This window comes from Astyanax mexicanus, chromosome 9 (genome assembly GCF_023375975.1).
Source record: "Astyanax mexicanus isolate ESR-SI-001 chromosome 9, AstMex3_surface, whole genome shotgun sequence".
NCBI classification, from domain to species: Eukaryota; Metazoa; Chordata; class Actinopteri; order Characiformes; family Acestrorhamphidae; genus Astyanax; species Astyanax mexicanus.
In genome coordinates, this window is record NC_064416.1 from 45459545 (window position 1) to 45482654 (window position 23110).

Here is a 23110-nt window from a genome sequence, read left to right on the forward strand (position 1 = left end):
TTTTTATTTGTAATTTGGGAGAAATGTTGTCTGTAGTTTATAGAATAAAACAACAATGTTCATTTTACTCAAACATAAACCTATAAATAGCAAAATCAGAGAAACAGATTCAGAAACTGAAGTGCTCTCCTATTTTTTCCAGAGCTGTATTTACATTCTACTAAAATACAATCATTTAAAGGGAGGAGCCTGATGCATCCCAAATGATATTATCAACATTAACATTTTAATTATATAACATTATAGTCAGTATGACTTTATTTTAAAAAATGCGTTTTGGGAAGGGGGGGGGTAGTTTATATTTCTTTTTCTTTTATACTTCTGAAGAACTCTACATAAGAGTCTATACTTTCACCTGAGTACTGAATGGGACTGTAGTGTCATATTAGGCTGAATCGTCTTCATACAGCGCAACACAAGTAGTGAATGAGTTTTACGAGTGTATCTCCACTGACTGCCGTGAAACTGCAGCCTTTTTTACGTCCTAAAGGTGTGAAAAAAGAGTGCGTTCAACATCTTCAGCTTCACTCTGTGAGAGAAAAGCATCGGAGCATCAGGAGAGGAAACTGTAACACGGTGTAAAAACACACAGAATTAGAGGATTCCTGAAAGCAGCCATGTTCAAAGAAAACCACAGCATTGCTGCAGACACAGGGCACAACTTGTTGAGACTCTTCACACACTCACACACACACACATGCACACACACACACACACACCTTTTCTCTATCTTTTTTTTTTACCTTTCTCTTTCTTTCTTCCTCTCTCTCTCTCTCTTACACACTCTCTCTCTCTCTCTCACACACACACACACACACACACACACACACACACACACACACACACACACTCTCTCAGTCAAACAGTGGAGTGTGCTTTATGCTGGGCTACATTGATTTAATGCATTACTGGAGCTGCTGGACACAGAGAGAAAGAGAGAGAGATAGAGAGGGGGATAGAGAAAGAGAGAGAGAAAGAGAGAGAGAGAGTCTCTCCTGACTGCATTAGCACTGCCTCCAGCCTTTGTGATTCCTTTTGATCAAATCTGTGTGAAAGATGAGTGTCATGCCCTCGTCCAGCCAGCTGTGAGCGACTCTGCCCTGCCGGGGGAGGGGGAGGGCCATGGAGGTGTGTGTAAGTGTGTGTGTGTGTGTGGGAGAGAGAGAGAGAGAGAGAGAGAGAGAGAGAGAGAGAGAGAGAGAGAGAGAGAGAGAGAGAGAGAGAGAGAGAAAGAGAGGGAGAGAGAGAATCTCACCCATCTTGAGTAGTTTAGTTTTAGTGTGTGAGCTCAGGAGCATGGACAGCAGTGTGTGAGTGTGTGTGTGATTGTGAGAGTGTGTGTTTAACAGGAGTGTGAATTTCAGGTGAAGGTTGTGTGTGTGTGTGTGTGTGAGAGAGAGAGAGTGTGTGTAGGTGTGTGTGGTGGCTCTCTCTCTCTCTCCCTCTCTGCAGAACTTGTACAGACAGGAGCAGGAAATGGCCAGGAAGTTCTCAGCACGGCTGGAATCTGCAGTGTAGGATCATGGCTCAGGTAAGAGCTCACTAGACCTGCTGGCAGGACGGAGTGTGTGAGTGCCAACACAGCACTTTACACACTCTCTCTCTCTCATACACACACACACACTCACACACTTATACACACACACACATACACACACACAAACACAAACATGCACACACAGGGTGTCTGTCTGCTTCAGAAGTTGCTCAGGTCTCACTTGTCTGGAGTTTGTTTAAATTTGTAGTTTTTCCTCTGGTCACTTAGTGTGATTCTAAAAGTGTGTGTATGAGTGTGTGTGTATGTATATGAGTGTGTATATAAGTGTGTGTGTGTGTGTGTGTTAAACAGCACTCAGCTGTGCACTCTCTATTGGAATGTAATTTAAACCCAGAGTAATGCAGTGCCACAGCCTTAATGCAACAATTAGCCCAGCTCAGTGTGTGTGTGTGTGTGTGTGAGTGTGTGAGTGTTTGTAAGAAAGGCAGATAGATAAAGAGGCAGCGAAACACTCTGAGCAGCACACACACACACACACACACACACACACACACACACACACACAAGCGAAGGTGAACATGTTAAAAAAACTGTTATATTTGTTTGAAGTGCAAGGACAAGGTGTGTGTGTGTGTGTGTGTGTGTGTGTGAGAGAGAGAAAGAGAAAGAGAGATAGTCGCTGTAGAAACTGACAGGCTTTTATAATTGTTATTTATTACAAATTAATAATTGTATATTTAACTATATTTATATTTTTTATATATTTAAATTATTTTTCGGAAAATGATCAGAATGTGATAAAATTGTGTTTAAACTGTAAAAAAAAGGTTTTATCCAAAAACAGAAAAGCTGCCCCGTTAATCGTTTGTACTTTTACAGAAATGGTCAGATTGTACACAGGTTTAAGATAGTTTATCATTTTAATAATAATAAAAAAAAAAAATCAGAATTTAAATTTTAGTTTAGTTCAGTTGTTTTAACATAAATGGTCAGGATGTAATAATATACACATTCTTTTTTTAATAAATAGCGTAAATAAGTACAGTTACCGGTTATTTTTATTTAAGCATAAATCAGGTCATGGAGTGATTATTTTAACGTAAATGTTCAGACTGTAAAATTTACATTTATTACTACTCAGGCTGTACAATAAAAAAAAATGAATTCAAACTAAATTATTTTTTTTATAGTTTAATGTAACTAATAAAACTTTTTTGTGTCATTTTTATAGCAAATGTTTATTAACAGATTATTATAATATTAAAAAAATGTTTTACTTTTTTCAATTTTATTGTTTACACTCAATATTCATTATTATTTTTTTATCTATATATTAATTATATATACATTGCTTTAATGCAAAAGTCATACTGCAATTAATTATTTTAACAAATATGAAAAATTAAAATAAAAAGTTTATTTATTGCACATATTCAGATTATTATTAAGTAGGTTTTAAGCACAGTTGTGCAAACTGTAATTACTGTTTCTATGTTATGTACATATTTGGTATTTTCTCTTTCTTTCTGTCTTTCTTTTTCTTTTTCTCTATTTATCTCTCTCTCTCTCTTTCTCTGGAGGCTGCTGTTGCTTGTACCTGTACACTGTTTCTCAGTCAGGGGTGGAGTGTGAGAGGTCAGGGGGTGTGATGGTGATCAGTAAAGTATGTGTGTGTGTATATGTGTGTGTGTGTGTATATGTGTGTGTGTGTGTGTGTGTCTGATGCTAGACTCTCTTCTGTGTAATGTGTTATAAAGTTGCAGGTAACACAAAGAGAGAGAGAGACGCTGGGAGAACGAAAAAGTAAACAATATTCTGTATCTTTAACACATAAACACACACTCACACAAACACACACACACACTACATCTACACACCACATATACACACACTCACACAAACACACACACACACACTACATCTACACACCACATATACACACACTCACACAAACACACACACACACACACTACATACACACACATATCAAGTCAAGTCAAGTCAAGAGGCTTTTATTGTCATTACATCTGAGTACAGGTACACAGTGTGATGAAATTACGTTCCTCCGGAACCATGGTGCAACATAGAACCACAAGCAATAGACAACATAAAGTGCAGGAGTGATGACAGTGCAACATAAAATTATAACACTAAATAACAATAAATACAATAAATACAAAAGACGAGACAATTTAAAGACAGGACAGTGCAGTACCGATACGGTATAATAAAGTGTATAGTGGGGATAAGGTGCAGAGATGTGTGACATACTGTAACATATAGAACATATATAATCACAGCAGTTACTGAGGTAGAGTTTATAGTTTTTAAGAGTGCAGCAAATAAAGTCATGTCAGCCTCTGTGTGCTGACTGGGTGTGTGTGTGGGTGAAGTTCAGTTCTTTGTGAGTGTAAAGGGGGGGGGGTGTACAGTTTAGTTTAGTTAGTTTTGTGCGAGTGTGTTGGGTGAGTGGTGGGTGGGGTGGGAGTTCAGTTCTGTCTCTGTGCGTTGAGAAGTCTGACTGCCTGGTGGATGAAGCTGTTGCAGAGTCTAGTAGTGGAGGCTCGGATGCTCCTGTATCTTCTGCCGGACGGCATCAGAGCGAAGAGTCCGTGTGAGGGATGGGTGGGGTCGTCCACAATGCTAGTGGCTTTGCGGATGCAGCGTGTGGTGTAGATCTCGGTGATGGAGGGAAGAGAGACTCCGATGATTTTCTCAGCTGTCCGCACTATCCGCTGTAGGGTCTTGCGGTCTGAGGTGTTGCAATTCCCAAATGTAATGCAGGTGCTCAGGATGCTTTCTACAGTCCCTCTGTAGAACATGGTGAGGATGGGGGGTGGGAGATGTGCTTTCCTCAGTCTCCGCAGGAAGTAGAGGCGCTGCTGGGCTTTCTTGGTTATGGAGCTGGTGTTGAGGGACCAGGTGAGGTTCTCTGCAATGTGAACACCGAGGAACTTGGTGTTATCCACAATTTCCACAGCAGAGCCGTTGATGTTCAGCGGGTGGTGGACACCTGGAGCTCTCCTGAAGTCAACAACCATCTCCTTGGTTTTATCCACGTTAAGAGATAGGTTGTTGGTTCTGCACCAGTCCGTCAGCCACTGCACCTCCTCTCTGTATGCTGACTCGTCGTTCTTGCTGATGAGGCCAACTACAGTTGTGTCATCAGCGAACTTGATGATGTGGTTTGAGCTGTACTTTGCAGTACAGTCATGAGTCAGCAGAGGGAACAGCAGTGGGCTGAGCACACAGCCCTGGGGGGCGCCGGTGCTCAGTATGGTGGTGCTGGAGGTGTTGTTTCCAATCCTGAGTGATTGTGGTCTCTCAGTCAGGAAGTCTAAAACCCAGTTGCAGAGGGAGGAGTTCAGGCCCAGCAAGCTCAGTTTTCCGATCAGATGCTGAGGGATGATGGTGTTGAATGCTGAACTGAAGTCGATGAACAGCATTCGAACATAGCAGTCTTTGTTGTCCAGGTGGGTGAGAGCCAGGTGGAGCGCAGTAGAGATGGCATCGTCTGTTGATCTGTTTGGATGATACGCAAACTGCAGAGGGTCCAGTGAGGACGGGAGCTGGTTTTTGATGTGCCTCATGACCAGCTTCTCAAAGTACTTCATGATGATGGGAGTAAGTTCAATGGGACGGTAGTCATTAAGGCAGGACACTTGAGACTTCTTCGGCACAGGGACGATGGTGGTCATCTTGAAGCACGTCGGCACGATTGCAGTACTCAGAGAGATGTTGAAGATGTCCGTGAGAACATCCGTGAGTTGTTCTGCACATCCTCTGAGCACTCTGCCAGGAATGCTGTCTGGTCCTGGCGCTTTCCGTGGGTTGACTCTGAGTAGAGTTTTCCGCACATCAGCTGAGGACAGGCACAGTACCTGGTCGTTTGGAGGAGGTGTAGTCTTCCTTGCTGTCGTGTAGTTCTGTGCTTCAAACCTTGCGTAGAAGGAGTTCAGTGCATCTGGAAGGGAGGCATCACTGTTACAAGCAGGGGAGGGTGACTTTTGATGGTCTGGATGCCCTGCCACATGCGCCGAGTGTCAGTAGTGTCCTGGAAGTGGGCGTGGATTTTCTTTGCGTAGGTGCGCTTTGCCTCTCTGATCCCCGGGAGAGCTTGGCTCTAGCTGTTCGGAGGCCAGCCCTGTCCCCTGACTTAAAGGCCTTGTCTCGGGATCTCAGCAGCACACGCACCTCTGCAGTCATCCACGGCTTCTGGTTGGGGCGGGATGTGATGGTTTTGGAGACAGTAACATCCTCAATGCACTTGCTGATGTAGCCAGTCACTGAGTCTGTGTACTCCTCCAGGTTGATGGAGTCATCAGAGGTAGCAGCTTCTCTGAACATGTCCCAGTCAGTGTGCTCAAAACAGTCCTGAAGAGCAGAGATGGCTCCTGGAGGCCAGGTTGTAACTTGCTTCTTCTCTGATTTGGCACGTCTGATGAGCTGTCTGTATGCTGGGATGAGCATGACAGTGATATGATCAGAGTAGCCGTAGTGGGGGCGGGGCTCTGCTCTGTACGAACCGGGAATGTTAGTATACACACAATCGAGCAGGTTAGCTCCACGGGTTGGAAAATCCACATGTTGGTGAAAGCTGGGCAGCAGAGCCTTCAGACTACTGTGATTGAAATCACCAGCAACAATAAACAGTCCGTCGGGGTGTGAGTTCTGGAGTTTGGAGATAACAGTGTACAGTTCTTGCAGAGCGTTAGCATTAGCACCGTTAGCATTAGCATTAGCACTGGGTGATACATACACTGCTATTATGTACACGCTGCTAAGCTCTCTGGGCAGGTACAATGGCCTGGCTCTGACTACAGCAAACTCCACAGCGGCGAGCAGTAGCTGGAGATCAGCGCAGCGTTGTTGCACTATGCTGTGTTGATGTAAACACACACCCCACCTCCACGTACTTTGCCCGAGAGGCCGGCGTCGCGGTCCGCGCGGTAGCATAGCATGCCGCTCACCTCAATCGCGGAGTCCGGGATGGAGTCCGTTAACCACGTCTCCGTGAAAACGAACACACAGCAGTCTCTGAACTCGCGCTGGGATGTCCGCTGGAGCCGGAGATAGTCAATCTTGTTCGGCAGGGAGCAAACGTTGGAGAGAAGGAGAGATGGAACCCCTGGCCGGCTGGAGTTAGCCATTAGCTTAGCGCGGACTCCGGCTCTCTTACCGCACTTTCGGCTCCTCGCACAACGCTTGCGGAGAGACCTCTTCCGGCTAGCAGGCTCAGGAAACGCCGCGGATCTTAGCAGGCCTAGCGCGCGTAGCTCCGCTCGTAGACCGTCTGTAAGTACAGATTTTTGTTGATTTTGCAGGTCTAGCAGGGTCTGTCGGTCGTAAGTTGTTCCCATAGCGAACTTTTGCATGATTGCGAGTTCAGATCGGATTATTTACACAGAAAAACAAACAAAAGCACCGTGTTTTGCTTCCGGAGTGGCCGCTGCGACTGCTCGCGCCGCCGACATCATAAAAGATATACACACACACATATACACACACACACACACACACATCAACACACACACACTACATACACACACATATACACACACACACACACATCAACACACACACACTACATACACACATATATACACACACACATATATACACATACATAAACAGACACATATACACACACACATACACACACATACATACACAGACACACACACACATCAACACACACACTACATCTACACACTCACACAAACACACACACACACTACATCTACACACACACACACATACACACACACATATATACACACACACATATACACACACACATACATAAACAGACACATATACACACACACACACACACATACATACACAGACACATATATACACACACACACACATCTACACACCACATATACACACACACACACCTACTCACATCTATCCACATATTCACACACAAAAACATATACAGATTTACACACACACATTTACACACATACACATATACATACACACATACATACACAGACACATATATATATACACACACACACACATCAACACACACATACATACACACACATGTATACCCACACATAAATATATATACACAAACACATACACACACATACACACACATACATACACACACATACATACACAGACACATATATATATATACACACACACACATCAACACACACACACACTACATCTACACACCACTTATACACACACACACACACTTACTCACATCTATCCACATATTCACACACAAACATATACAGATTTACACACACACACATTTACACACATCCACACACAAACACACATACATATACACCTATATTTACACACACAAACAAATACAGATTTACTCACACACATTTACACACATCCACACACTTACATATACACCTATATTTACACACACAAACATATATAGATTTACCCACACACATTTACACACACACACACACATCACATATACATGCCGCACATCTACATAACTCTTAATGTTAATATATATACACACACATTCACATACATACATACACACATATTCACACATAACTACACACACATTTACACAACACATATTCACAAACATATTCACACATACACACACACACAAACCCACTCATCTACATACACATCTACACATACCTACACAAATCTACAAACAACCACACACATCTACATACACACACATCTACATACACACACACACACATCTACAAACAAATATATAGTCCAGGGGATCTCAGGTGCAGGATTAATAAACACAGAGAGATAAACGCAAACACAGCAGATTTTTAACATTTAGTACATCCAAAAGCAAGAGTGTTATTGTGGAGTGAGATACGATAGTGTGTATTGTAGAGTGAAATATGGTGGAGTGTGTTTTGTAGATTGAAATATGGTGGAGTGTGTTTTGTAGAGTGAAATATGGTGGAGTGTGTTTTGTAGAGTGAAATATGGTGGAGTGTGTTTTGTAGAGTGAAATATGGTGGAGTGTGTTTTGTAGAGTGAAATATGGTGGAGTGTGTTTTGTAGAGTGAAATATGGTGGAGTGTGTTTTGTAGAGTGAAATATGGTGGAGTGTGTTTTGTGGCGTGAAATATGGTGGAGTGTGTTTTGTAGAGTGAAATATGGTGGAGTGTGTTTTGTAGAGTGAAATATGGTGGAGTGTGATTTGTGGCGTGAAATATGGTGGAGTGTGTTTTGTGGCGTGCGATATGGTGGAGTGGGTTTTGTGGAATGAGATATGGTGAAGTGTTTTGTGGAGTGAAATATGGTGGAGTGTGTTTTGTAGAGTGAAATATGGTGGAGTGGGTTTTGTGGAGTGAAATATGGTGGAGTGTGTTTTGTAGAGTGAAATATGATGGAGTGTGTTTTGTAGAGTGAAATATGGTGGAGTGTGTTTTGTGGCGTGCAATATGGTGGAGTGGGTTTTGTGGAATGAGATATGGTGAAGTGTTTTGTGGAGTGAAATATGGAGGAGTGTGTTTGGTGGAGTGAAATATGGTGGAGTGTGTTTGGTGGAGTGGGATATGATGGAGTGCTTTGGGAAGATAGATAGGGTGGAGTATATTTTGTGGAGTAATATATGGTGAAGTGTGTTGGGTGGAGTGAGCTATGGTAGGATGTGTTTTGTGAAGTGAGAAATGATATAGTGCTTTGTAAAGTTGGATATGGTAAAGTGATTTGTGGAGTGAAATATGGTGGAGTGGGTTTTATAAAGTGGGATATAGTAGAGTGATTTGTGAAGGGAGATATGATAGAGTGTCTTTTGGAGTGAAATATGGTGGAGTGGGTTATGGTAGAGTGATTTGTGAAGCGAGATATGACAGTGATTTGTGGAGAGGGATATGATAGTGTTTTGTGGAGTGAGATATGGTGGATTGTGTTTTGTGTAGTTATGGTAGAGTTTGTTATCTAAAGTGAGTTATAATGAAGTGTGTTTTGTGAAGTGAGATATGGTAGCATGTGTTAACTGTGGACAATGGTGTTTATGGAAGAGAGTTGTGGTAGAGTGCTCATGGCTAGGGTTGCAACGGTATGAGATTTTCACGGTATGATAACCGTCTCAGAAAATACCGCGGTATCACGGTTATCACGGTATCACAGTTTGTTACATATATTATTAAAGTGACCCTTAAAGAAATTACAACAAAGGTTTTTTGTTCAATTAACTATTTATTGTAGAAACCTGGAACAATTATAATTTTAATGTCTCCTTAAAAAAAATAAGCTGTACACCATCAGGTGAAGGAAACCAGGTTTTTCCACTACTCTTAAGGGCATTAAGAGTGTATATAAATATAAATATATATATATATATATATACACACACACACAAGTTACACACATTACATGTCCTCTAAGAAGTAAAGATTCTGTATTTAAACTATTCAGTACAATTATTTAAGTTTAAATCATTTAATATCTGATAAACTGAGCCTGGGTCAGTGTCTGATCAACGACTGTTGTAAACGTCCGTTTTACTGCCAAGTTGGTATATAACCAGATACTGCAGAAAGAGGGGATTTATTTCTGACATGATCCTCACAATAGAGATTTCTATTTTAAGGCTTTCACACCGAGTCTGGTTTTAACATATGAAAAACAGGCACGTCAGAATTTGAAAATGAACGCATGTAAATGAATGGCGTCTTTCACATCCAGTCCGGCCGGACCTTTACACGGACACGTGAATCCGTCGTAGCACGCACTTCACGCCTGTACCTGCGTGCCCAAATTTCGGATAACTCAGCGCTTTTGCGGGCGCTTACCGAATGGGTTGTGCACGACTACAAAGAGATTTTATTTATGTTCAGATTAAAATTATAAACTAAACACATACTTTGCGCTGCACAGCGGGGTGGTGTTCTCGGAGATGGGAGAACAGGTTTGACGTATGTCCTCCTTTAGCTGTGACTTTAAGGCCACATTGATTATAAATCGGATAACCATCCTCGGGTGCGTTCGGCGGGTATCTGAAATAATCCCACACTGCTGATTTTAGTTTAGCCTTTTTTTAGGCGGACGGAGATTTGTTTAGTCTGATGCACTTTCTGCCGTTCTCACCGCTGTGTGCTGAGCAGCTGAAGCGGAGCAGAGTTGCGCATGCGCGGGTGAGTTTCTCCGCTGGCTTGCCTTTTACCGGTAATAAGCAAACACACACGGTATGATAACCGTGCATTTTAATACCATGGTATACCGTGAAACCGGTTACCGCTGCAACCCTACTCATGGCAAAGTGTTGTGGTAAAGTGTGTATGGCAGAGTGTTGTGGTAGAGTGTTTAAGGCAAAGAGTTATGGTAAAGTGTTTATGGCAGAGTGCTGTGGTAGAGTATTTATGGCAAAGTGTTGTGTTAAAGTGTTGTGGTAAAATGATTATGGCACAGTGTCATGGCAAAGTGTTTATGGCAAAGAATGTGTTTTTTGTGGTGCATGTTGTGGTAGAGTGTAGTTGAGTGTTTATGGCAGTATGTTGTGATAAAGTGTTTATGGATCAGTGTGGTGGAAGACTGGTAGAGTATTGTGGTAGAGTTTTTATGGCAGTGTATTGTGGTAGTGTTTAAGGCAATGTGTTGTGGTAATGTGTTTATGGCAGAGTGTTGTGTTAGAGTGTTTATGGCAGAGTGTTGTGGTAGAGTGTTAATTGCAGTGTATTGTGGTAGATTGTTTATGGCAGAGTGTTGTGGTAGTGTTTATGGCAGAGTGTTGTGGTAGAGTGTTTATGGCAGAGTGTTGTGGTAGAGAGTTAATTGCATTGTGTTGTGGTAGATTGTTTATGGCAGAGTTTTGTGGTAGAGTGTTTATGGCAGTGTGTAGGGGTAGAGTGTTTATTGCAGAGTGCTGTGGTAGAGTGTTGTGGTAGAGTATTTATGACAGAGTCTTGTGGTAGAGTGTTAATACCAGTGTGTTGTGGTAGAGAGTTAATTGCATTGTGAGTGTTTATGGCAAAGTGTTGTGGTAGAGTGTTTATGGCAGAGTGTTTATGGCAAAGTGTTGTCATAGAGTGTTTATGGCAGAGTGTTGTAGAAGAGTGTTTATGGCAGTATGTTGTGGTAGAGTGTTTATGGCAGAGTGTTGTGGTAGAGTGTGTATGGTAGATTGTTGTGGTGGAGTGTTTATGGCAGAGTGTGTTAAAGCAGAGTGTGTTTGTTGTGGTGCATATTTGAGAGTGAAAGAGTGTTGTGGTGGAGTGTTTATGGCAGAGTGGTGTGCTAGCATGTGTATGGTAGTTGTGGTAGTGTTTATGGCAGAGTTGTTGTTAAAAAGTGTGTTTATAGCAGAGTATTGTGGTAGAGTATTGTGGTAGAGTGTCTATGGAAGTGTGTTGTGGTAGAGTGTTTATGGCAGTGTGTTGTGGTAGAGTGTTTATGGCAGCGTGTTGTGGTAGAGTGTTTATGGCATACTGTTGTGGTAGAGCGTTTATTGCAGAGTGTTGTGGTAGAGTGTTTATGGCAAAGTGTTGTGGCAGAGTGTTTATGGCAAAGTGTTGTAGAAGAGTGTTATGGCAGTGTGTTGTGGTAGAGTGTTTATGGCAGAGTGTTGTGGTAGAGTGTGTATGGTAGATTGTTGTGGTGGAGTGTTTATGGCAGAGTGTGTTAAAGCAGAGTGTGTGTGTTGTGGTGTATATTTGAGAGTTAGTGACAAAGAGTGTTGTGTTGGAGTGTTTATGGCAGACTGGTGTGCTAGCATGTGTATGGTAGAGTGTTGTGGTAGTGTTTACGGCAGAGTTGTTGTTGAAAAGTGTGTTTATTATTGTGGCAGAGTGTTTATGGCAAAGTGTTGTGGTAGTGTGTTTAGTGCAGCTTGTTGTAGTAGAGTATTTATGGCAGAGTGTTCTGGCAGAGTGTTTATGACAGGGTGTTTTGGCAGAGTGTTTATGACAGGGTGTTTTGGCAGTGTTGTGGTAGAGTGTTTATGGCAAAGTGTTGTGCTAGTGGGTTTATGGCAGTGTGTTGTGGTAAAGTGTTGTGGTAGAGTGTTTATAGCAGAGTGTTGTGGTAAAGTGTTAAAGGCAGTGTGTTGTGGTAGAGTGTTTATGGCAGTGTATTGTGGTAGAGTGTTTATGGCAAAGTGTTGTGCTAGTGGGTTTATGGCAGTGTGTTGTGGGAGAGTGTTCATGGCAGTGTTCTGTGGTGTAGTGTTTATGGCAGAATGTTGTGGCAGTGTGTTGTGGTAGAGTGTTCATGGCAGTGTTTTGTGGTAGAGTGTTTATGGCAGAATGTTGTGGCAGAGTGTTGTGGTAGAGTGTTTATGGCAGTGTGTGTGTGTGGAGTGTAATATGTTTGCTGTCGTAAAGTGTGTAATGGCAGAGTGTGCTGTGGCAGAGTGTGTTAAGATGAAGTGTGTTAAGATGAAGTGTGTTGTGATGAAGTGTGCTGTGGCAGAGTGTGTTGTGGCAGAGTGTGTTATGATGAAGTGTGTTTTGGTGGAGTGGGTTGTGGCATAGTGTGTGGCAGAGTGTGTTGTGGCATAGTGTGTGGCAGAGTGTGTTGTGGCAGAGTGTGCCATGGCAGAGTGGGTTGTGGTGGAGTGTGCTGTGGCAGAGTGTATTGCAGCAGAGTGTGTTATGGTGGAGTGTGTTGTGGCAGAGTATGTTCTGGCAGAGTGTGTTGTGGTAGAGTGTTTATGGTAGAGGGTTTATGGCAGAGTATTTTGGTAGAGTGTTTATGGCAGAGTTATTTGGTAAAGTGTTTATGGCAGAGTGTTGTGGTAGAGTGTTTATGGCAGAGTATTTTGGTAGAGTGTTAATGGCAGTGTTTTGTGGTAGAGTGTTTATGGCAGAGTAATTTGGTAAAGTGTTTAGGGCACAGTGTTGTGGTAGGGTGTTTATGGCAGAGTGTTGTGGTAGAGTGTGTTGTGATGAAGTGTGTTATGGTGGAGTGTGCTGTGGCAGAGTGTGCTGTGGCGGACTGTGTTGTGACGGAGTGTGCTGTGGCAGAGTGTGTTGTGATGAAGTGTGTTAAGGTGGAGTGGGTTGTGGTGGAGTGTGTTGTGGCAGAGTGTGTTGTGGCAGAGTGTGCTGTGGCAGAGTGTGTTGTGGCAAAGTGTGTTGTGGCAGAGTGTGTTGTGACAGAGTGTGCTGTGGCAGAGTGTGTTGTTGCAGAGTGTGTTGTGGCGAAGTGTGTTGTGGCAGAGTGTGCTGTGGCAGAGTGTGTTGTGGCAGAGTGTGTTGTGATGAAGTGTGTTGTGATGAAGTCTGTTATGGTGGAGTGTGTTGTGGCGGAGTGTGCTGTGGCAGAGTGTGTTGTGATAAAGTGTGTTATGGTGGAGTGTGTTGTGGCGGAGTGTGCTGTGGCAGAGTGTGTTGTGATAAAGTGTGTTATGGTGGAGTGTGTTGTGATGAAGTCTGTTATGGTGGAGTGGGTTGTGGCAGAGTGTCTTGTGATGAAGTGTGTTATGGTGGAGTGGGTTGTGGCGGATTGTGTTGTGGCGGAGTGTGTTGTGGCAGAGTGTGTTGTGATGAAGTGTGTTATGGTGGAGTGTGTTGTGGTGGAGTGGGTTGTGGTGGAGTGTGTTGTGGCGGAGTGTGTTGTGATGAAGTGTGTTATGGTGTAGTGGGTTGTGACGAATTGTGTTGTGGCAGAGTGTGTTGTGGTGGAGTGTGTTGTGGCAGAGTTTGTTGTGGTGGAGTGTGTTGTGGCAGAGTTTGTTGTGGCAGCATGTGCTGTGGCAGAGTGTGTTGTGATGAAGTGTCTTATGGTGGAGTGGGTTGTGGCGGAGTGTGATGTGGTGAAGTGTGTTGTGGCAGAGTGTGTTGTGGCAGAGGGTGCTGTGGCAGAGTGGGCTATGGCAGAGTGTGTTGTGATGAAGTGTGTTATGGTGGAATGGGTTGTGGCGGAGTGTGATGTGGTGAAGTGTGCTGTGGCAGAGTGTGTTGTGGCAGACTGTGTTGTGGCAGAGGGTGCTGTGGCAGAGTGTGCTATGGCAGAGTGTGTTGTGGTAGAGTGTGGTGTGGTGGAGTGTGTTGTGGCAGAGTGTGTTGTGATGAAGTGTGTTTGGTGGAGTGTGTTGTGGCAGAGTGTGTTTGGTGGAGTGTGTTGTGGAAGAGTGTGTTGTGGCAGAGTGTGTTGTGACAGAGTGTGTTTATTGCAGAGTGTGCTGCGGTAAAGTGTGATTATGTTGGTTTGTTGTGGTAAAGTGGAGTATGGTGGAGTGTGTTGAGGCAGAATGTGTTGTGGCAGATTGGGTTGTGGTGAAGTGTATTGTAAAGTATTTAATGTGAATTGTGTGAGTATGATATGGTGGAGTGTGTTGTGGCAGATTGTGATTATGTTGGTTTGTTGTGGTAAAATAGGGTATGTAGTCGAGTGTGTTGTGGCAGAGTGTGTTATCACAGAATTTGTTGTGGCAGAGTGTGTTATGGCAGAGTGTGTTGTGGCAGAGTGTGTAGTGGCAGAGTGTGTTTGTGGAGTGTGATTATATTGGCTTGCTGTGGTAAAGTGGGGTATGGTGGAGTGTGTTATGGCAGAGTGTGTGTGGAGTGTGATCATATTGGTTTGCTGTGGTAAAGTGTGTTGTGGCAGAGTGTGTTTATGGCAGAGTGTGTTGTGGCAGGGTGTGTTTATTGCAGAGTGTGTTGTGGTGGAGTGTATTGTAAAGTATTTAAGGTAAATTGTGTGAGTGTGATTTGGTGATGTGTTGTAGAGATTATTGTGGCAGAGTGTGTTGTGGCAGAGTGTGTTGTGGCAGAGTGTGTTGTGGCAGAGTGTGTTGTGGCATATGGTGGTGTAGATTGTGTTGTGGCGGAGTGTGTTGTGGCGGAGTGTGCTGTGGCAGAGTGTGCTATGGCAGAGTGTGTTATGGTGGAGTGGGTTGTGGCTGAGTGTGTTGTGGCAGAGTGTGCTGTGGCAGAGTGTGGTGTTGTAGAGTGTGTTTATGGCAGAGTGTGTCGTGATGAAGTGTATTGTACAGTATTTAAGGTGATATGTGTGAGTGTGATTTGGTGACGTGTGCTGTGGTGTAGTGTGGTGGTGTAGAGTGTGGTGTTGTATAGTGTGTTGTGGCAGAGTGTGGTGTAGAGTGTGGTGTGGTAGAGTGTGTTATGGCAGAGTGTGGTGTTTTAGAGTGTATTGTGGCAGAGTTTGGTGTTGTAGAGTGTGTTGTGGCAGACTGTGGTAATGTGTAGAGTGTGATGTGGCAGAGTGTGGTGTAGAGTGTGATGTGGCAGAGTGTGGTGTAGAGTGTGGTGTGGCAGAGTGTTGTGTAGAGTGTGTTGTTGTTGTAGTGGCCGACTGTGGTGTAGGAGGGGATATGTCAGAGTGTGGTAATGTGTAGAGTGTGTTGTGGCAGAGTGTGGTGTAGAGTGTGGTGTTGTAGAGTGTGTTGTGGCAGAGTGTGGTGTTGTAGAGTGTGTTGTGGCAGAGTGTGGTGTAGAGTGTGGTGTGGCAGACTGTGGTGTAGAGTGTGTTGTGGGAGAGTGTGGTAATGTGTAGAGTGTGTTGTGGCAGAGTGTGGTGTTGTAGAGTGTGGTGTGGCAGAGTGTGGTGTAGAGTGTGGTGTTGTAGAGTGTGTTGTGGCAGACTGTGGTGTAGGAGGGGTTGTGGCAGAGTGTGGTAATGTGTAGAGTGTGTTGTGGCAGAGTGTGGTGTAGAGTGTGGTGTTGTACAGTGTGGTGTGGCAGAGTGTGGTGTAGAGTGTGGTGTTGTAGAGTGTGTTGTGGCAGACTATGGTGTAGGAGGGGTTGTGGCAGAGTGTGGTAATGTGTAGAGTGTGTTGTGGCAGAGTGTGGTGTAGAGTGTGGTGTTGTACAGTGTGGTGTGGCAGAGTGTGGTGTTGTAGAGTGTGTTGTGGCAGACTATGGTGTAGGAGGGGTTTTGGCAGAGTGTGGTAATGTGTAGAGTGTGTTGTGGCAGAGTGTGGTGTAGAGTGTGGTGTTGTAGAGTATGTTGTGGCAGAGTGTGGTGTTGTAGAGTGTGTTGTGGCAGAGTGTGGTGTAGAGTGTGGTGTGGCAGACTGTCGTGTAGAGTGTGTTGTGGCAGAGTGTCGTAATGTGTAGAGTGTGTTGTGGCAGAGTGTGGTGTTGTAGAGTGTGGTGTGGCAAAGTGTGGTGTTGTAGAGTGTGGTGTTGTAGAGTGTGTTGTGGCAGACTATGGTGTAGGAGGGGTTGTGGCAGAGTGTGGTAATGTGTAGAGTGTGTTGTGGCAGAGTGTGGTGTAGAGTGTGGTGTTGTACAGTGTGGTGTGGCAGAGTGTGGTGTTGTAGAGTGTGTTGTGGCAGACTGAGGTGTAGGAGGGGTTGTGGCAGAGTGTGGTAATGTGTAGAGTGTGTTGTGGTAGAGTGTGGTGTAGAGTGTGGTGTTGTACAGTGTGGTGTGGCAGAGTGTGGTGTAGAGTGTGGTGTTGTAGAGTGTGTTGTGGCAGACTATGGTGTAGGAGGGGTTGTGGCAGAGTGTGGTAATGTGTAGAGTGTGTTGTGGCAGAGTGTGGTGTAGAGTGTGGTGTTGTAAAGTGTGATGCGGCAGAGTGTGGTGTTGTAGAGTGTGGTGTGGCAGACTGTGGTGTAGAGTGTGGTGTTGTAGAGTGTGTTGTGGCAGACTATGGTGTAGGAGGGGTTGTGGCAGAGTGTGGTAATGTGTAGAGTGTGTTGTGGCAGAGTGTGGTGTAGAGTGTGGTGTTGTAGAGTGTGTTGTGGCAGAGTGTGGTGTAGAGTGTGGTGTTGTAGAGTGTGTTGTGGCAGAGTGTGGTGTTGTAGAGTGTGGTGTGGCAGAGTGTGGTGTAGAGTGTGGTGTTGTCGAGTGTGGTGTGGCAGACTATGGTGTAGGAGGGGTTGTGGCAGAGTGTGGTAATGTGTAGAGTGCGTTGTGGCAGAGTGTGGTGTAGAGTGTGGTGTTGTACAGTGTGGTGTGGCAGAGTGTGGTGTTGTAGAGTGTGTTGTGGCAGACTATGGTGTAGGAGGGGTTGTGGCAGAGTGTGGTAATGTGTATAGTGTGTTGTGGCAGAGTGTGGTGTAGAGTGTGGTGTTGTAAAGTGTGATGCGGCAGAGTGTGGTGTAGAGTGTGGTGTTGTAGAGTGTGTTGTGGCAGAGTGTGGTGTTGTAGATTGTGGTGTGGCAGACTGTGGTGCCACACCACACTCTACAACACCACACTCTGCCACACCACACTCTACAACACCACACTCTGCCACACCACACTCTACAACACCACACTCTACACCACACTCTGCCACACCACACTCTACAACACCACACTCTGCCACAACAGTGTGTGGTGCTGTAGAGTGTGGTGCTGTAGAGTGTGATGTGGCAGAGTGTGGTGTTGTAGAGTGTGGTGTAGAGTGTGGTGCTGTAGAGTGTGTTGTGGCAGAGTTTGGTGTTGTAGAGTGTGTTGTGGCAGAGTTTGGTGTTGTAGAGTGTGTTGTGGCAGAGTGTGGTGTAGAGTGTGGTGCTGTAGAGTGTGTTGTGGCAGAGTTTGGTGTTGTAGAGTGTGTTGTGGCAGAGTGTGGTGTTGTAGAGTGTGTTGTGGCAGAGTGTGGTGTTGTAGAGTGTGGTGCTGTAGAGTGTGATGTGGCAGAGTGTGGTGTTGTAGAGTGTGGTGTAGAGTGTGGTGCTGTAGAGTGTGTTGTGGCAGAGTTTGGTGTTGTAGAGTGTGTTGTGGCAGAGTGTGGTGTAGAGTGTGGTGCTAGAGTGTGTTGTGGCAGAGTGTGGTGTAGAGTGTGGTGCTGTAGAGTGTGTTGTGGCAGAGTGTGGTGTAGAGTGTGTTGCTGTAGAGTGTGTTGTGGCAGAGTGTGGTGTAGAGTGTGGTGCTGTAGAGTGTGTTGTGGCAGAGTGTGGTGTAGAGTTTGGTGTTGTAGAGTGTGTTGTGGCAGAGTGTGGTGTAGAGTGTGGTGCTGTACAGTGTGTTGTGGCAGAGTGTGTTTGTGGAGAGTGAGTATGTGTGCTGTGTTATAAAGTGAGTTGTGGTGTTTATTGCTGAGTGTGCTTCAGTGGAGTGTGTTGAGCTAGACTACTTTATAATGGAGTGTGTTGTTGGGATATTTTTTGTTTATCTGCTCCTCAGTTTGTGAATTTGTTTTTTGCTATTTCTTTATCTGTTCTTTACCAGGTTAACAGTTCTTTATCTGCTTTTTTTTTACCTGGTCTTTATTTGGTCTTTATCTAGCCGTTAACTGGTCTTTATCTGCTTTTTTATCTTTTCTTCTTTTTATCTTTTCTTATCTGGTCTTTAACTGGTCTTTAGCTAATCATTATCTGGTCTTAATTTGCTTTTTCATCTGGTCTTTTTCTGGTCTTTAACTGTTTCTTATCAGGTCTTTATCTGGTCTATATTTGGTCCTTAACTGTTCTCTAATTGGTCTTTAGCTGCTTTTTCATCTGGTCTTTAACTGATTCTTATCAGGTCTTTATCTGGTCTTTAACAGTTTTTTTATCTGGTCTTTATCTGGTCTCTATTTGGTTCTTAACTGTTCCCTATCTGGTCTTTCACTGGTCTTTACAGTTTTTCCACATTGTTTACTCACAAAATGTGGAACTCTGCTCACAAATCTAAAGACATGAAGCTCGTGTGTCACATTGTGACTCCAAACTGCTAAACTCTAAACACAATTCCACATGTTCTCACTCAAATATCATTCTAAATCACAGCTTTACAAATCACTAAACACAAACTGCATCATTTAGTACAGCTTCATCACCTAAGAATCACTGAACTGAGGTCCTCTGTCCTGATCGATATCAGGGGCCTGATGAACAGTGATCTGTTTCTTTGTATTTTGCAATAAATACATTTTTGTTACCTTTTTGTATGTGAACTACACCGCACCAAATAAATATAAAGAACAGAAACACAACATATTTCCATGGAGTTGTCTGCATTTGAATTTGTACGGTGGCCTCAAGTCAAAAACAGAACCTAATACTTCTGATAACAGAGCTCTGAATTTATCTTATCAGTGTTTATTTGATGCTCTGCAGGAGATATATAGTATATAAATAGCTGTGTGATGTTTTGGTGGAAAGAATCAGTTTTGCTAGAGATTTGTGGAGTTTCAACCAAGCAGTTAATAATTTTCAGTTTGTGTTTAGAGTTTTGAAAAACTAAGCCAAGTTTCTAGAAATGCGTTTAAACATTTGGGAAAAAACTGTAACTGGTATTTATCTGCTTTTTTATCTGGTCTTTATCTGGTCTTTGACTGTTCTTTATCTGGTCTTTATCTGGTCTTTGACTGTTCTTTATCTGGTCTTTATCTGGTCTTTATCTGGCCTTTGACTGTTCCTTATCTGGTCTTTATCTGGTCTTTGACTGTTCTTTATCTGGTCTTTAATTGGTCTTTATCTAGTCGTTAACTGGTCTTTATTTGCTTTTTTATCTGGTCTTTATCTGGCCTTTGACTGTTCCTTATCTGGTCTTTAATTGGTTTTATCTGGTGTTTATCTAGTTGTTAACTGGTCTTTATCTGCTTTTTTATCTGGTCTTTATCTGATCTATATTTGGTCCTTAACTGTTCTCTATCTGGTGTTAAACCGTTCTTTTTCTTGTCTTTATCTGGTCTTTGACTGTTTCTTATCTGGTCTTTATCTGGTTTTTAATATAGTCGTTAACTGGTCTTTATCTTCTTTTTAAACTGATCTTTATCTGGTTTTTGACTGTTCTTTATCTGTTCTTTAATTGGTCTTTATCTGGTCTTTATCTAGTTGTTAACTGGTCTTTATCTGCTTTTTTATCTGGTCTTTATCTGGTCTTTGACTGTTTCTTTTCTGGTCTTTATTTGATCTATATTTGGTCCTTAACTGTTCTCTATCTGGTGTTAAACCGTTATTTTTCATGTCTTAATCTGGTCTTTAACTGTTTCTTATCTGGTCTTTATTTGGTCCTTAACTGTTCTCTATCTGGTATTTAACTGTTCTTTATCTGGTCTTCAGCTTTTTCTTATGTGGTCTTTAATTATAAACAATACTCATAATAAACAATAATAATTAATATAAAATTCAATGTTATAAAGTTCTGTTTCTGTTTGTAAAGTTCTGTGGGTTCCTAAATGTTATGGCTTTTGTTACATTTTAAAATGAATTTAAATATTAAACAGAGCTTTTTGTTTGTGATTATTTTTATTATTATGACCCTGACCCTGCAATACGATTGGCTTAGAGACTGTATGGGGGTCTCAGTGTTTTTAGTGTTATGTTATTTATCCATCACATACATATACTTGTCATCTAGCAAAGAGGCCATCATTACAGACGGAAGCACCAGCCATAACAACACAGCAACATTTTCATTTTATCCAACAAAAATACTTTTGTTGAGAAATGTGTTATAACTTTTGAAATTTTATAAATTGAATAAAACAAAGGCTAAATGTGTCCTAAACTGCACACAGTGCACGACAAACAAGCACTTTGGGTTTAAATCAAAGCTGTACTGTCAGTATGTGGTTTAAAACAGCTTTAGTACAAAAAAAAAAGACAGCACAAGAGGAATAAAGAGCGAGGCTGAATCTAAACACCCAAACATACAGTATAGAATCAGCACACACACTCAGATATACTGTAACACCTGAATAACCTGCATGTGTGTGTGTGTGTGTTGTAGGCTATCTGCTGTACGATGGTAAACTGTTCCTGTGACAGTTTTAGTCCGGGGAAACTGAGACGACGACAGTGTGAAAACTGCAGACACGGCTGGGTGGCCCATGGTAAAACACACACACACACACACATACACACACACACACACACACACACACACACACACACACACACACATTGTATTACCTGGTGAGTGTGTGCATGTGCAGAACTAGAGATGGGCTTGTGAACCCTTTAGGTTTATATATTTATATATATATTTTCTATATATTTCTGTGTGAATATGACCTAAAATCAGATTTCCTAAAAGTCCTATAAAACTAGGTAAAGAAACCCAGTTAAACGCATTAAACAAAAATATTATATGTGGTAATTTATTTATTGAGAAAAATGGTCCAATATTACATATCTGTGAGTAGCAAAAGTATGTGAACTTTTGCTTTCAGCATCTGCTGTGATTTTCCCCCCTTTTGCAGCAAAAACTGCAACTAAACGTTTCCAATAACTGTTGATCAGTCCTGTTTTAGCTCATTCCTCCGTACAGAACAGCTTCAACTCTGAGATGTTGGTGGGTTTCCTCACATTAACATCTCGCTTCATGTTCTTCCTTAACATTTCCATTGGATTAAAGTCAGGCAGGACTTTGACTTGGCCCCATTCCAAAACATTACCTTTATTTATTTCTTTTCAATCATTCTTTGGTAGAACAAATTGTATGCTTAGGGTCATTGTCTTGCTGCATGATCCACGTTCTCTTGAGGTTCAGTTCATGGACAGATATCCTGACATTTCCCTTTAGAATTCCCTGATATGATCCAGAATTAAATGTTCCATCAAAGAAGGCAAACCTTGATCTAGTCCAGATACAGCAAAACAGGCCTAAACCATGATACTCCCGCCACCATGTTTCACGGATGGGATAAGGTTCTAAAGCTGGTGTACAGTGTTTTCCTTTCCCCAAACATAACACTTTTCATTTAAACCAAACATTTCTGTCAACAAAACATTCTTCCAATAGGCCTCGTGGCTTGTCCATGTTATCTTTAACAAACTGCAGACGAGCATCAATTTTCTTTTTGGAGAGCAGTGGCTGTCGTCTTGTGACCCTACCATGAACACCATGGTGAACTCATGAACATAGACACTGTCCAATGTGAGAGAGGCCTTCAGTTGCTTAGAAGTTACCCTGGGGTCTTTTGAGACTTGACTTATTACATGCCTTGCTCTAGGAGTGATCTTAACAATAGTTTCCTCACTTTTTACACTGTAATCTGTCTGACTGTAAAGGGTCCAAACCCTTTAGGGATGGTTTGTAACCTTTTACAGTCTTAACAATTAATGAGCATAAGCAAATCTTTGGTCCTTAAAAAACTCCAGAAAAAATCTCCTGTTCATTCAGACTATAATAGATAATGTTTTTTTTTTTTTAAATGATACATACCTGACTACAATTTCACATTAAAACTGATTGTTTATCATAGAGGACCACATACTTTTGCTTCTCACAAATTTGCAATATTGGATAATCGTCTCTAATAAATAAATGAGCAAGTATAATAGTTTTGTCTCTTTGGTTTAACTGGATTTTTTGTATCTATATTTAAGACTTTTAGGTAATCTGATGATGTTTTAGATCACAGTTTTTATTAATAGTTTGAATGCTCTGTGCCAGAAGATGGCAGTAAAATACTACAATCAGTAAATCCCATTCAGAGAACCTATTCAGTTCAGATGAATGAATAGATTTATATTACATTGTACTCCTTCATTTGGATTAAAAATATATATATTTCAGATATAAATTTGATATGAACAGTATAAAAAAAAAACATCACCTGTGGTGTATGTCATCAGGCACTGACGGAGCTGGGCAAAATGGAAAAAAAGATTATATCACCGTATTTAAGGGCATTTTGTATGCTACACAGTTTATCGCAATACACACATCAACAATTCATATAATAACAGTGTAAATACAGGTAAATTGTACTCATTTGTACAGACTGATTACTGATTCTCATCGTTTACTACATGCCAGACATGCAGACAAAAGAGTTATTCCAATACTCTTTTATGCACAGAACATT

At 42.5% G+C, this 23110-nt stretch overlaps 1 protein-coding gene across 1 annotated transcript in view; it reads left to right on the forward strand.

The window, feature by feature from the left end:
- The first annotated feature begins 887 nt into the window (after positions 1-887).
- The window catches only part of bnc1 (basonuclin 1), a 37643-nt gene continuing 15420 nt past the window's right edge, over positions 888-23110 (forward strand). The window contains exons 1-2 of the mRNA XM_022664381.2: positions 888-1531; positions 21028-21130. Of these exons, the coding sequence (XP_022520102.2) occupies positions 1523-1531; positions 21028-21130 (112 nt within the window). The 5' untranslated portion in view covers positions 888-1522. The remainder of the gene's footprint in view (positions 1532-21027; positions 21131-23110) is intronic.